At 39.3% G+C, this 16,580-nt stretch overlaps 1 protein-coding gene across 1 annotated transcript; it reads left to right on the forward strand.

Moving 5' to 3' along the window:
• Positions 1–950: 950 nt before the first annotated feature.
• On the forward strand, positions 951–14,167 carry NUDT13 (nudix hydrolase 13). The gene is given in 7 exon segments (XM_088144388.1): positions 951–1,075; positions 2,063–2,165; positions 3,437–3,576; positions 4,525–4,632; positions 5,847–5,953; positions 7,768–7,893; positions 12,760–14,167. Coding segments are annotated over 6 exon segments (765 nt in total). The 5' UTR covers positions 951–1,075; positions 2,063–2,076; the 3' UTR covers positions 12,955–14,167.
• The last annotated feature ends 2,413 nt before the right edge of the window (positions 14,168–16,580 follow it).

Genomic DNA, 16,580 nt, shown 5'->3' on the forward strand with positions numbered 1-16,580 from the left:
TATATGGGGCTTGGTTTTTATGTTTTAACAAAGGAGCAAGAAGACTTTTGAGCAATATGGTTAAAGCTTTTGGAGTTGTTTATAACGTAATTTGCTAGGGACCTTTTTCTTTTAATGTTATTCCTAACAATACTTTTGTTATGACCATTCCATCTGAAGTTACAGTATATTGTTCCATCAATTCTGCTCTATGTATGTATACATTTCTTTTAAAGTAACTTAGGACCTAACATTGATTAAAAAAACATTTGTCAGGAGAATCCCACATTCTAGCACGGAGACTCGACAAGCTGTTTTATACTGAGTTAGCCTTTCCATCTAAATCAGTACTGTCTACAGTGACTGGCAGCAACTCTCTCCTGGCGATTCAGCCTGGCGGGGAAGCTACAGCCCTTCCATTTATCCTGGAAACATCTGGAGTATGCAGGGCAACAGAGAGTAGCATTGGAGTCTGTGGGAACGGAGACACGTTGTCAGACTTGATCATAGTATTGTCGAAGGCTTTCACGGCCGGCATACGATGGCTGGTGTGGGTCTTCTGGGCTGTGTGGCCGTGTTCTTGAAGTTTTGTTTCCTAACGTTTCGCCAGCATCTGTGACCCGCATCTTCAGAGTGCAGGAGCACAGACAGGAGCAGTTCTCTCTGTGCCCAGGGTGATGGGACCCTTTTGTGGGTATTTATAGAGATCAGCGAGGGTGCCTGAAGGGGGTGGGGGTGGGGGTGTTGGGTTAACGAGTGGCTGCTTGTTTTGGTGTCATACTTTTTATTAATTAATTAAAAGACTCGATCACAAGTGGGAGCACCCTTTGCTTTCATACTCCTGAGCAGCCTGTCTTGAAACCAGCCCACAGAATCAACGTCTGCTTTTTTGCATTTCATCTTGTGCAAATGCTCCGCGCACCTCCAGCGTTTAAAACACACGTCCTGCACGCTCACGCGTCTTGGGAGTACAGAGGCGAGGCTTTCTGGGCAAAGCGGTTTGCCGTAACCTAGAAACTCCGCGGAGTATGTCCCGCGTGGCGGAACTGCTGCGCGATACTTCCTGCTGACGGAAGCTGTCCGATCTGGGAGGCTAGTAAGTGAAAGGCGTACCTGGCTATCGTCGGTATAAGATCAGTGCGCCAAAGGAGTGGTCGCGCCTGCCCTTTTCAGCTCTGCCTTGACCATTTTGATCCTGCCGCGATTCTGCGTCTCGGTGTTTTTCTGCCTTTAAAAGCAGAGCCAAACTTTTCTGCATTTCGCGGATTAAAGTTTGGGGAGTTACTGATATGTTGAATATCCCTTACTTCCAAATTAAGGATCCCTGCCTGCGCCCCCCTCTTCCAGTATTACATACAGATTAAGGCTCTTCGTCGCTTGCTTCGTTAGTTTATCTTCATAGCCTCTTCTAGAAGCCCGCCGAAGAGCAGTTTCGTTAAAAAAAAAACAACCTAAAAAGGAACGCTATAATAGTTAATTATATATTCATTCTTCACTTGTAAACTTTGCAGCCCTAAAGACATAGCCGGAGATGTTGCGTTACATTTACTGCGGTTTTATTCTGAATAAAAATGGTTGGGATTGCTTTGCTGGTCTGACAGTTTGGTGTAATCAATAGAGGCAGGAATATTTTTTGTTTTGTTTTATAGAAACGTTCAAACTTTTAACAGGAAATGGGAAGTAAAACTATTGATAGTAAATGGAAAGAGATGTAGAACCTCCAGGGAGAGAATCCAGAAAGCTCCTATTTAGTTTTTGTTACTATATTTCAGGCGTTAAAAGCTTCATAGGGGAGCTAGTAATAATAATAATGAAAAATGCTTAAAATCTAAATAACAGCAGAAGGCAAAATAATATATAATAACAGTTAGTTTGAGCTTCTGTGTCTGTGAGCAATTGCTAGCAGACTCTTCTGGTCTTCTAATGTCAAATGGCGTGGAGTATTTCCCCTCCTCCTTCTCCTCCTCCTCCCCCACATGAATGAATGAATGAATGAATGAAATGGCTTGCTCCTTCCATAATCAGGTTAGGAAACTGGCATTTTACAACTTGTTTTATAGCTATCTTGTTGTTTTTTTTCCAGTTGTGGCATGCAAGATGGTAATAGGTTTGGTATGTCAAGTGGGCTATAGAAGAATATCAGCTCTATGTTATCGGATTTATTCAACTTATGTCAGGAAAATGAGGTACGTAATCTGAGATAGGCTGGTTAAATCAAGTCTTCTCAAAATAGATCAGCTAATGAGAAAAATTAAGAATTATCCTACATTATTGTGAGTACGGCAGTAGATTCTATCACAGAATGCTTTGGGCTTTAGTCCTGTATTTATATACAGAAGATAAAGCCATACTGAACTTAGTCATTCCCTTCCATGTGCCCAAGGATTGTGCCAATTTATAATCCGTGCTGCCCTCCTGTGTCTCCACAACATTGTGCAGCCTATGCAGCTCTTTGCAAGCTGAAGTCCGTTTGTTTATTTAATGGATTTATAGAGCCGCCCATCTCAGTGCGACTATGAGTGACATACAATAGAAACAAGCAATAACCAACACTCCCCCCCCATATAGCATTAAAAAAGAACAATCCAGTATATAAAATATAAAATGGTGAACAAATGTGGTAATTAGACAACCAAAAGGAGACTCCACTCAACTGGACCCAAATGCCCAGGGGAAAACTACATCTTAATGGGTTTTCTAAAAGCAAGCAGAGTTGGGGCTCATCATATATCAGGGTGGAGACCATTGCAAAGAGGAAGCCTGAGAAGGCACACTTCCTAGGTGCCATAAGACAGCAATATTTAAAGGAGGGAACCTGGAGCATGCCCTCCTTATGGGAGTGTGTGGGGGAAGCATATGTTCTTGGGAGCAGGCAGTCCCACAAGTAACCTGGTCCTAGGGCATGTAGGACTTTAAAGGGGATCCAGCACCTTGCATCATACCCAGAAGCCTATAGCTTGCAGTGTAGTGGAGTCACGTGGGCATAATGAGCTGGGTTGTGGACCAACTGAAGCTTCTGGATGGTCTTCAGGGGCAGCCCCACACCACTCAGCTGCTGCTCCAGAGAAACACTGCAAAGATAATTTGCAGCATTTCTTGAGCTGCAGGATGGACAGTCCTGCCTCATCTTGTCACAAACTCCTCAGGATTCTTCTCTCTGTCCTGAAGCCAAGAGGCTTTTGAGCTTTGCCGTGATTTTCTTTGCACTCCCACACTGGCCAGCTAGAAAAAAGCAGTGGTCGGATTCCAAGGAAATACAGAGAACAGCAAGGAATGCTTGCTCTGAGGGCTTGGCAGCCGTAGCCAGCAGCTGTGTGAACAAGGCTGCACTTCTGAACAGACATAACAGGACTAGATTGTATTGTTTAGCTCAGGGATCGGCTGAGCGAATGCAGGGAAAGTGTTTTTGGTTTGGACTAATTGTGTGGTGCTCCTTCTAATCCTTTCCCAATGACAGATACATGTTCAAGCTGAAAGAAGATGATGATGCTTGTCGGCAGGCCTATAACTCTGGAACTTTCTTCCTGTTTTACAACTTGTCTCCCTTTGTGCAGCAAAAAGGAAAAGCGTTATTAGCCCCCAAGATAAAGACAGCAGGTATTTAGCTTCTGTATTATCAGACGTAATTCGACTAGATGAATGCTGATATTCCTATATCTACAGGAATCATATGTTGATGAAGATTCTCAGTCATCCAGGTGGAGTTATCTGGAGGTTGAGTCATGGCAATTGGACTTCCTTTCTTTTGGTTTGATACGTTTCGCTGCTTGTCCAAGCAGCTTCGTTAGTCTAAAAAGTTGCTTAGGAGGGACCCCATAAGGGGCATTTAGGCCATCAAGGCCAATCTTCTGCTCAGGGCAGGGATCCAAATTAAAGCATTCTGACAGGTGGCTTTGTAGCCTCTGGTTCAGTGTTTCTCAACCTTGGCAACTTTAAGATGTGTGGACTTCAACTCCCAGAATTCCCCAGCCAGCATGGGAGGGCATTCTGGGAGTTGAAGTCCACATAGCTTAAAGTTGCCAAGGTAGAGAAACACTGCTCTGGTTGAACACATCCAATGGCATGGAGCCCATTACCACTCTGATTCATTGGTTCCACTGTTAAGCCTCTTACTGCTTGGAAGTTTTTTCTATCCTGCAGTCAGAGTCTACTTAGAAAAAACATCCTTGACATCCTGTAACATTAAGTTACAGGAAGTAGAAAACAAGGGCATCCTTGACCTAATGTTACAGGGTGTCAAAGAGGCCCTTGTTTTCTACTTGCAAGCAACTTGGGTGATAGCAATTTAAGTGGTGAGGACAATGGAAGGGAGTTGGAGATCTTTAATAGAAAATTAAATCTCCGTGCTGTTGTAAAACTGCAGTCATTGGATTCCTTTGGGAAAATCTTTATTATAACATTGCTCCCATATTGATCCAGATTTGTGATGCAGCATCTGTGCATTTGTTTTAAACCCACTATCCTAGATTGTAAATATGATAATGAATAATTGCAGTGGTTGTGATTGTATTTTTTAATGCATCCCCTGATTCTAATGTTTTTCAGAAATTAAAAGACTTCTGCAAAAGTTTCAGCAGAAGGAGGAGATAATAGAGAAGTCCATGCTGGTTGGCTGTTCGGAAGAATGCACTCCATATTTTGCTCTTGATCTAGGTTAGAATTTTATGCATGAATGTTAATAACCTGACCCTCATTGCTACATTATAGATGGTGTGAAACTGAATCTCACATACTAGGGATGCACAAATTTGTCAGCCTGGGAACAGATCATTCCAAAGGGTTCTGGTATGATTCTCCCAAACTGTGCCATTCCTGGTTTCTGGAGCAAATTCTCTGCACTGGAACTAGTTTGAGATATTCTGGACCTTGTACATTTGGTTCTCTGAAAGAAAGTTGTTTTGTATTTTTGAAGTATTTTGAGAGAGTGATAAAAAAGCCCTCATTATGCTTTCAGTAATCCTCTGCCATGTCTTTGCTGAGTCATATTTTTAAAAAAATGAAATCCAGAAATCCAGTCTCCTTTTTAAAATGAAATAACCAGAACTGTACAGAATAGTTCAAGGTGGATGTGACATATCCTCTTCAACCTTGTATACACTGAATCGCATGTGCAATGCTGGTGCTCATTCATTCGCTTAGGAGGGAGATTTTTCAGATGTCCTGAATAATTTGGTGACATTTGCAAACTTGATTTCTAGTCTTAATTATTTGTGTGTTCTCACCAAATACAGCTGGACCTATATTTTATGAAAACACTGTTAGATGTATCTGAATTCTGGAAGGCTCTATGGGATACAACATTTGCCCAGGGCTCCTTTACAAAAAAAAGGAATGACATTTTATATATTTTGAGTTTATTTGTAAATATTCAGAACAGGTGGTTCTGTTCACTATTTCACTACAGTATTTCTACAGTAATGCTATTTGCTTTTTCCAACTTCCTAAAAATTAGTTCCCTGATGCTGGCTATAGCCTTCCTCCAAAAGTGGTGGTCTGTTCTGCTTTTTACCCTGATAATCATGGGTTACATCAGGATGTGTAGCAGAAAGTCAGGAGAATGGGTATTTCAGGAGCAGTATCTGCTTATTTGCTGTTAATGTGAGCCATTGATCTCCATTTCTGTGATAAAAAATATAATTGCCAGTACCATTAATCTTGCTCATACCACAGTTTAGGTCGCATATAGAATCACTGACCTGAATAATTTCTGGAATGATTATTTAGTCTAATCTTATAATACAAATATTGATTGGCTGTATCAGCAATAATACTGACTCTGCAATAACTGGTGGTTTACTGCATGGAAAGGGTGTGGGGAGGGGGTAATAATCAAAATGTTTGATTCCCACAGATTTATTGAATTCCAGGATCCTTGTCAAAATCTGCTGTTGAATCTGAACTTGATGGATCCTTTGCAGAATTACAGAAAGCTTTCTTCCAATTAGAGGAGGAAGATGCATCTTTGATTTCCAGGGTATGATTTTATGCATAAAATACTGTAAAAGCGTATGACGTATATGAATTTGTATATAATATTGGAAGCTTGCTGATAAAGAATTGGAAGCATTTCCAAAGAAAGTTATGAAATTCAGCTTTCTGATGTTGGCAGTTTTTGACTGTCTGCATTTATTTTTCCCCTCTCTTTTTGTTTTTCTGTCCTCTTCTTCCTTTCAGTTCTGTGAACCACCCCCTTTTCTAACTCTTCTTTGGCTTTCTTTAAGTAGGCCTGTTGGGTTCTTATCAAAATAGCTCAGTTTTGTCAATACCATCCAGAGATGTTGATTGGAGCAGGTCAATTTTCATTAATCTGAAGAACCTGGACTGTATCATTCTCTTCCCCAGTGAGATTTATGACAAATCAGAGATACTGCATCGTTCCATTGATTTATTAGAACATGTGAACACAAGGAAGATCAGAACTGATTCTTATTTTTGTTTAATAGCTTCACTCATTGCATTTGGCCATTATGTGTTTAACTGTGGTTTGTTAAATAAGGCACAGTGGCTAGCTTCTCACACTACACTAAGTGATAAACCATGGATTGCAAATTGTGGGGGCTGACTTTAAGGCCAAAACCAAACAAATCCCATTATGGCTTAAGTGCAGTGCTTAACTCAATCATTACAGCTTAGCCATAATGACACCTTTCATATTGATGACAGTTCTCTTTAGCACAGCCCTAGGAAAAACAGAAAGGTTTCTTTTGTCTGATGCTTCGAAACACAGAACTTAACAAATCTTGTGCCAGTCCTGAACCACAGGAGCTAGCTAGCTGTGTAATCATGTAGTCTTGCACTGAGAAGGTTTTAATGAGAAATTCCCTCATTAAGTCAATGAAGCCAGATCTCTAAAGACAAAAAGAAATGTACTGGGAAAGAAGAAATCTAAGAGGGGAAGCAAGAACCAAACAGGCAGTTCCAAATACAATCAATGCAATCAATTTAGCTAAAGTAATTAACTACTACTTGTTTGCCTAATATCTTGGGTTTCAGCATATGATCAAAGTTGATTTCAGAGAGTATAGTTGGAAAGAGATCAACTGGATCTCCTGCATGTATGTTAATAGGTGGTCACCTCCCCGCTTCCTCCTCTGTCCATTTTTTCTTCTAAGCACTAAGCTTAGCTTATAGAATATTTGGGCTAAATGAAAGCAAGCTTCTTTGGAGAGATTCTTGCTTTGGCCATGGGCAGTGCGCCATCTAACATAACCCAGGTATATCCAGTGTATCAGAATTTATCTAATTGCTAAAACTGTCTAATTATAAAAGCGCAGTCTGGTTTTCAGCAGTTGGGCTGTTGTATAGATGGATTTATAAAGAGGGACTTACATGGAGGGGGTGGGAGGATGGAAATAAAGTCCATTTTTTTCAGGTCTCTCAACATGGGATCAGTTTACCAGATGCTTTGGGGATACTGTTGTGTTCTCCCATAACTAAGGATCTGTCACACAGAGTGATATTTTAAAAGTTAGATGCTGAGAATGCCCAGATATGAAGACAAAAAAGTAGTCCACAATTTTAATTCAGAGCCAGTTTATGAGAATCACAGATTGCCACTTGCTTTGAAGTTCTCTTAATTAGCCTTGACAAATCCTAATCTGCTCATCTAGATTATTTTATGTAGGGTTCTTGTGCAGATAAAATGTATGATGTGAATCAGATAATTTTTAAAATAAATGTCGATTTTTGTGCTTCTCATGTTAGAAACATGAAGGAGATCCAGTTCTCCTAGAGCTGTTCATCAGAGCCTTTCATATCCTGACTCACTCACTGAATTGACATTTGTAGTCTCAGGCACTCCTTCGGTGGCATGATAATAACCAATATTGTGGCAAAACTGGAGAGCCCACAGTGAAGAACTTGGCTGGGAGCAAATGAATCTGTCATAAAAATGGAATCATCTATTATCCACAGGTAGGCATCTGAATGGAAAATGAGGTTCTAGAGCCATAAAGACAGCTAGCTAGACTTGTTCACACTGGCAAAAGCTTTCTGTAAAATATACTTTTTACGCTAATTGTGAGTTATCTTTAGGATGATTCTTGCGGAATAGGAGAGAATTCTTCTTTTCATTAAGTTAAGGGTACTTCCATATCACCACTGACTATATCCCCAATCTGTCTAAAGCTGTTTGAAGCCAACGTGTCACTTCTGCTGATTTCTAAACACTGAGAACATGGAGAGAATTCCACGAGCCAATCAGTGCTCCTACCGGTGAGCAGACAACAGCATGAAGTTGATCCCTGCCACAAGCTCTCGGTGGTGCCAGTATAATAAAAATCCTCTCACCCACTCCATCCAAAATGAAAAGGAAATAAATGGTTAGCTATCCTCCCTCACCATTCATATTCTTAATTCATATTCTCTGCATTTGTTTGTTTATAAGCAAAAACACACACACACACACAAAACCCACACACGCAAGCAGTTGATAAGAGGGGGAGCTGCCAAGTTGCCAAGCTGCCTTTCTGCCAGTGCATTTAATTGTCCCTGTGAGCTGTGATGATGGAAGAATAGCATGTTGTGATTTCTGCAACCTTGTGTCTTTCCCAATAGCTGTAAACCTGCTTGCACGTTGCTGTGGTCTTTGGAATGCAGGAGGGTCAATATGTGTTTTAGATGACTAGGACACCAAAATGTGCATCAGTGGGACAGTTGCCTGGAAGCCAGGAGTCTGGTGGCATACTGAGGCAAAGGTTCCCAACAGTGGGAAAATCCTCTCCCTACAGGTTCTACAGAGCAGCAGCTTTGCAAAGTACAGTAGTTTGGTTTCCGCAGCTTCTGCTTGTCGTCTATGCGAAAGAAGAAGGAAAACAAGGCCAACCCAAAGATAAATTCTAAAATAGTTCAGTAATACTCTTTAGGCAGATAGGCTCATGCTGCGAAACTTGAAGAAGCAAACTCAAGGTGTTGTTCCCAATATGTATGAAAAATGTGAGGTTTTGGCCAGTTAAAATCAAACTCTTTTCTTATTAGAGCTGGTCGGAAGAGAGAAGTTCTTGGCAGAAAGGCTTTGAATGCTTCAGCTGCCTAGACTAGGGTATTTCTGGGGATTCAGTCTCTTACGGAAAGTTGGCTTTTGCCATAATTGGAAAAACAGATTTTATTGATATATTTATTTGTGCCGTTGATAGGCCGCCCAGTTCCAGCAAGGCTCTGAGTGGCCTACAGTAATGCAGAGTAAAATAGAAAGGAATTAATAGAAGAAAAAAGATAACCAGAAGCCCGGTCTCCTAACCGTTGACACATCGAGGGAGATGTTCCAAACGGCAAATGTTGCCTGTTGCAAAGAGGAAACTCACCAATCCCCATCAAACCCCAAGGCTTTGTAGAATAGCCTGGCCTTGTTGGCAGGGTTGGCGCTGGCTGAGAAGGCATATTGGAAGGGTTTGTGAGAAGATGTATTTTTGCTATTGGGACAAAGAAGGCTACTACGTACACATCCGTGCGTGTATTGGCACAAGGGAAAAGGCACCAGATAGCTCGATTTAATTCCTGAATTATGATGCAGGCTCTGAGCAGGACTTGTGTCCCCATGGATGGGTTTGGAAAAACATGTAATGAGATATAGTTGTAAGTGCACAGTTATCTCATCTACTCTGATCAGTCTTTTTAAATTTTTTTGCTTTGGCTAGCAAAAACTTTAAGGTTGATCCTGACAGCAGGATGATGTGTTCTGGCTATTGTTATTTTGCTCCAGGATCTGCCTTTATGTGGATGCTGTTCTAGAAATCACTCTTGCTGGTCTGATATTCCACACTTGTGTTATTTTGGTCTGAATTGCAACGTTTTGCTTTATATGGTAGCTGGCTGATACGGTCAATGTCTTGATGTGTTTTGTGCCTTTTTTAGATGTCTCCAGTGATTATTACACTGGTATCTGATGGGAGTCGATGTCTTCTCATACGGCAAACGTCATTTCCTAAAGGGATGTACAGTGCTTTGGCCGGCTTCTGTGATATGGGTAAGGCAGCACGTCTACGGTATTTTAATGATAGGCTACGGTGTAGCTTCAGAGCTGGTAACCCACTCAGAGCAGGGATGATATATGATAAGTTTGGGGAGTCTTAATGAATTTATTTATTTATTTGTTTATATTTCAAATTTAGACACCGCCCATCTCACGAGGAAGTGACTCTGGGTGGTTTACAATAAGAACCACAAATAAATATTAGTTAAAATACAATAAAAATAGTATGAAAAAACAATAAAACCAAATACATACATAAATAATATCTTCCAAGGTGCTGGTGATCGAAAAGATATTAAAGTATGGGAGCATCTTCAAGGTGCTAGCCACCCCACTTTTCTCGTCCTATGCGAGTAATCATAATTATTAATATTAATTACAACAATTATTGTAATTAAATATATTTAATATTTAATATATTGATATTAAATATTGATATTAATAGTTAATTATTAATTAAATGTTAAATATTAATATTAATTAGTGGTTAATATTAATAATATTATTAATATTAATTAATAATTACATAATTACATAATAATTACTAATTGTGTAATTGCCATAATGTTCAAACTTGGCCAAGCAAGTTAATGGATACTTGGGGTTTGTTCTGAAATGAATCTAAGAAAGGGGAAAAAATTAAGTCAGCTCTTGAAGTACCTTGATAGATTTGGAACTTAAGAAAATCAGAAACTTAGCCTTCTTCAACCTGATGCCGTCAGATTTGTAAGACTTGCCACTCTCAGTTTTAACACACGTTGAGACCAAATTGGCTAGGAATTCTGAGAGTTCAGTCTCAACATCTGGAATGTGTCAGTCTTAATATATCTTCAGGGCACTAGATTAGGGGAATATGTTTCGTTTTAGCTATTGTTTTTTAATATAAAATCATTCAGCCTAGGAAGTAGGCATGATGTGGGTTGTTTGCTCTTGGCTTAGTATGTTTTATCTGCCCAGTATTTATGATTTGTAAACCATGATTTCTGGTATGGCATGTTGTATGAACCCAACTTTTTTGATGGTCCAAAACATTAGAATTATTCTCCAGAAAATAACCAGCCAGTGGAGTGACTGTCATTCTGTATGGATTTAAAGGTATTGTTATCTAAATTCTCAGCTCTTTAACATAGCCTGCATTTATCCAACATGTTTAACTTGGTTACTGAATTAATTTATTTTCTGACTTTACTTAACATATTGACTCATAAACTAACCAAATACAGTGAATTTGCTCAAGTAAAAATGTAACCATTATCTAACCCTGATCAATTTAGTATACTGTGTGATAGTGCCCGCCAGATCTTTACCTGACCTGTTTAAGTTTATGAGCACTAGAGATATATGTTTGGTCAATTGAACAAATCTTTTTTGTGACTCAAATCAAGCATCTTTATAGCTTTTTCTGTTAGAACAACAAATAAGGCAAAAATCAACAGGTTTTACATTAATTATAAAAACAGGCAGTTTTTTTTAAAAAATGCTGGCTTTTAAATCATGAATGTAACTGGCAGTGTTATTAAATAAATTTCTGAAAATTTATTTATTTAAAACATTTGTATAGCTACCCCTCTTAAAACAACTCTGGGTGGCTTACATGTGAGCGATTCATTAAACATTTCTAGTTGGCTTTTCTGCTGACATACAAGAACTAGCCTAAGTGGCATTAAAAAAAGAAAGGAAAATGAAATACATTTTCTGAAATAAAGCGAAGTAATGGCCACTTACAAAAATCAGTATTTAAAAGGTAATTGGGCCAAGGTGGTAGCAGACTTCAAGCATCATCATGATCATGGTTGCATGGAATGTTGATAACTGTTGGCGTATTGGCAATACTTCATTGGTGAAAAGAATGGCATGTCAACTTTACTTTCAGTATATTATATTCCATTAAAAAAAACAAACCCTGATACTCTCATACTTTCATATGTGAGGAAGAGATTTTATATTTATGCTATCAAAGCTAAAGAAAGATACAAAGGTACTGGGTATAAAGATGTCCTTCATTATGTTTTCTGCTCCCAGGTGAGAGTTTAGAAGAGACAGTCCAACGGGAGGTTGCTGAAGAAGTAGGCTTAGAGGTGAAATCTCTCTGGTATTCTGCATCTCAGCACTGGCCATTCCCAAACAGCATGCTCATGATAGCTTGTCATGCATTAGTGCATCCCCTACAGAACAAAGTAAGAATGCTGGTAGAATCCTAGTTTGGTTTGATGTTATGCTGGTTTAGGAATAAGAAACTAACCTTTCTCGAATTCAGCTTTCCCTGACTTGATGCCTTTCAGATATGTTGGACTACTACTCCAAGAACTTTCTGGAACTTCTGAATATTATAATTCTATACATTTTGAGGCCACTGAGTTCCAAAATAATTGACAAATAATCCTTATTCACCTTGGTTCTTTGATGTTTTATAAAATTGCTGAAAAACAATTCTGGATCATGTCCTTCCCCAACTTTTCTATCCATGCTGCCTGGTGAGCATATTATTGTAATAGTCATGGATAGCTGTTAGATTATATTATGGAACTTTTTGCTCGAAGAGAACACTTAATGTATGTATCTTACCTTGTAGCCTCTGCAGTATTTCTCTAAGGCAGGTTATAGGCTGTTCTTGCGCAGCATGTGGGGAAGGAGATGGGTGCAGTAAAGTCTTGCCTTGTGCTGAACTTGTGATGAAGATGAGATTTGAACTGAGACAGTGTTGTGTTGCTCCTCAATATTAGTTGTAGCTATAACTAATGCAGTAATACACTTTCAGTAGAACACAACTGTTTCTATTTTGCTTTGATTTTCAATTATTTCATTTGCAGTGTACAATCAATACTCAGGAACTTGAATCTGCCAGGTGGTTCAGCCATGAGGAAGTGGTGAAGGCACTTGAACGGGAACCAAGGCCTTCCAAAGAAAAGGATGACAATACCTCTTTTTGGGTGCCACCTAAACAAGCTATAGCTCGACGGTTGATCCAGGAATGGGTGAAGAAGCAAACTTCTCAATCTCCTTAGATAAAACAATTCACCCATTTATTATTCTATGTTAAAAAAATCTGCAGGAGGCTGACGGTAACTTTATATCCAATGTCTTTTTTGCAGTGGCCCTCCATATTCTGCAGAGCATTTACTGGTAAACTATACTAGATCTCTTACCAGGTTGTCTTGAGATTTCATTGCTATAGGCTATAGAAATCACTGAGTGGGTTTGGAATGAGGAATGTTGGTATCCCCACATGGTAGTAATATGTAGCAAAAACAGACTAAGCTCCTATTGCTCCCTGGAGGCTAATATGAAATAGCAGTATTCCTGGGATTTCTTAATAAAGCTATTTATATCAGAGTGGGCAAATCTGTGCCTTGAATTGTTTACTTGTGGTTCCTGGAACTTCCCTGGCTGTGCCACCAATTTGGGGCAGTGGGGATGGTGTCATAATTACTTGACTACCAGGAAGCTGTGTATGACCAGTTTTGTCCTTACTGGGATTCATCAGGTACACAGAGCCATTATAGTTAGTATAAATCTTACATTGGTTGACACTCCTCTACTGGGAATTTAACTCATGTGCTTTGTATGGTACCCCAAGCTCTGTGAGATGTAATGGCCTTGGTCTAGGATGGCAGGAAGGGAGATACAGTATATGGACAGTCTATGAGTAGTATACGCCTTCACCTTCCTTATATGAGCTCTCATTCTAGGGAGAGAGAGATGTTGTTGTATCATACTCTCATACTGGAGGTTTCATAACTCTAGCATTCAGGTGGGGGTGGAATAGATTCATGTGTTTACAAGGTAGTATTCTCTTCCATTTGGAGGCAGCAAATACATGGAAATAGTGCTTTAAGCCCTAATACTTTAAAACCCAACTGCCACTGAAAAATCTGAGGGGAATAAAAAAAGGCAGCCCTACCCACGCACCTGATGAGGATGATATGTTGCCTCATCTGCTGTGGTCCTCATCTCTGTCCCCTTTCACCCATCTTAAATGTGACCTTCAGCCAGCAAAAGATACATAATGGAAGACTTCCATATATATCTGCAATATTAGTTTTGTGATTTAAAGTGTCATAAAGGCATGGATTTGTGCATTTGTCAATTTTAAGAGATGCCTTCTCTCTGTGAAAATAACTCTGCGATTGTTTGCTGTACATATGTGTCCTCCCACCCAAAGTTCTGCTTTCTCAATTTTCCAGTGGGAATTCATGTAAACTCAAAGGCATTCTTGCGGGGGGGGAGAGAAATCATCATTTATCTTTGAAAAGTTCCCAGTGAGAAGGGGAAGGGGAAGGGGAAGGGGAAGGGGAAGGGGAAAGGAAAGGAAAGGAAAGGAAAGGAAAGGAAAGGAAAGGAAAGGAAAGGAAAGGAAAAATGTTGAGGATGGAGGGTTACATTTACCCAACATGCTTAATGGGGTAAGCTAAAGACCCAAAAGTTGCATTCGCAAACCTGCTAACCCTGCTTAGTTTTAACCTTGGTTAATTTCGTTTTGGTTTGGTTTGTGGGCAAGGGTCATTTGAATAGGTTATCATTCAATATTTTATACAAACACAGTAAATGGTTAATTTAGCAACCAGGTTAAGTTGTGTGAACGCAGCCAGAGAATTGGTTTAGTGTGCTATATGGATTTTACTGGAGCGCTTTTGTATTTTGGGGTAGAAATCCTAGCTGTCTCACTCTCTTGAGGGCTGGATGCTTTAGTGTTTTTTGGTCTTACTATTTTGCCTTTCTATACAATGTATGATCTGTTGAAGCAGAAATCTCAGGCGGAGTAGTTTCAAGTCCCCTTCCTTCATGGGCAGCTGTTTTTAAAATTGCAATGCTTCCAGCAGCAGCCATTTTGCAAAAGAGAATATTTTCTGAAAATGTCAGTTACACCCAGATGCTTCCAATGATTGTCAACTCTAAGAGAAATTATGGCCGATAAGCACCAGATTATCCTTTTCTTTTACACAGGAGGGAATGCCTCTTCTCTGATCTTTATTGTAACAGTATCTGCTTCCTGCTTGCTAGTGGGGAGAGAACTTTGCTCTCAAAGCAGAGATTTATTTTCTCCAGAAGCCTCTGTACTTCTTGTCTTTCTGCTGGTCCACCAAGATCAGGGTTATAAAAACAAAGGGGGTGAGGAAATGAGATGTAGGCAGATTGAGGGAGGTTGTGGAATTCTGATCTCTCCCACTTCTAAAGTACGCTGCCAACCCAGGAAAAATGTAACATATGTCAGTTCTGTGGTGGCAAACTTATTTCCCCTCATTTAGTATTTTTATTTCTTTGTAACATTTGGATCCTGCATTCTCCAAGGTTTCTAAACATTCAAAAGCAGTTTGGAATCAGCAGGAAGGAAATTAGCAAAGAAAATAGGGAAAACTGGAATAAACCAGGATTGCTCTTTCGTTGTTTTTGTTTTTTTTTAACTGCTGGTATAAATTTTGTATCACTCAAAAGCTGGTTTCTCCATCTGTGGATATTTCCAGCCCCACCATAGGATTGCTGTGCCCACTTCGTTTAATCAAATGTTATCTGTGATACACATGGGTGACAGTAGGGGAGAGGCTCTTTTGCAAAATAAAAGATGAACGTGGAAATACTATAAATAAACTAGTTGTAGATTTAACGATGGGAAGATGTTAGCTGGTCATTTAATTCTTGCATTTTTTGTTAAGCGAGTCTGATATAAAACCAAATCCAGATTTTGTCTAGGAGTCTTCCTGCCAATTCCTATATGGATTTTACCATTTTGACATCGTATTTTCGGACTTTCTTTTCTCTACAAAAATTATTCTCCTAAAATAATGCTTTTATGTCAGCTGGCACTGAGTTTGAAATCTTTTTCAGTAATGTACTTTAATGTAATGTAAAAAAATTTTCTAGATACAACTGTGCAGATAATAAATTCCCAAAGCTTACAACATAGTGGACAGCTGAGCTGATAACTCCAGTTACTCTTACATAAAGCTCCTGGAGTAAAAAAGCATTGATCCTCAGTTATATTTCACTGCCTCTGTGATAGTATGTGATGAAAATTCTGTTTTTCTGTCAAGATGATTTAAAATTGCCTTTAGAAAGTTGCTCATGGTACAGCAGTTTCCATAGCTAAGATTCAGGCTACTCACTTATATCTTAAAGGAGCTGAGATAATAAAGTTGATTTTTTTTGTTTCTCCTTTTTGTTTTTTGTCCTGAGTGTTATTTTTGGATGCTAGAATGCTCTCATAGTGGACTGGATTTATATTGCAAATTAAAAAAAAATCTACCCACTTATTTCTCCTTTCATTTGGGAATGTTGCCTGTGTAGTCCTTGCAATGGTGAATGTTAACAGTGTCAAACTTAGGCAATTCCCAAGTACTGCACTCAAATTAGGAATTAATTTCATACTCACTTTTTCAGTAGTAAAGGGTGGAGCAGAATTCGGTGAACAATTGTGGATGACATTAAAGAGAAAAAATACCAGACATAAAATGAGATATATACCTGTTGATTGCCAATGTATCTTGTAAAGTCCAAGTACAAAAGATACTATGGCTTTACCAGGCAAAAGAAAAGAGAAGGCAACAGCTGTACTTGGTGTCTCATCATCGCTGATGAGTACTATTGTTTTTCTCTGGTCTGTGTTTCAAGCCAACTTGTTCATAGCAAGTTTAAA

Source organism: Python bivittatus, unplaced genomic scaffold, assembly GCF_059951505.1.
Source record: "Python bivittatus isolate LINGU-HERP-01145 unplaced genomic scaffold, Pbiv_v1 ctg000400_np1212, whole genome shotgun sequence".
Taxonomy (NCBI): domain Eukaryota; kingdom Metazoa; phylum Chordata; class Lepidosauria; order Squamata; family Pythonidae; genus Python; species Python bivittatus.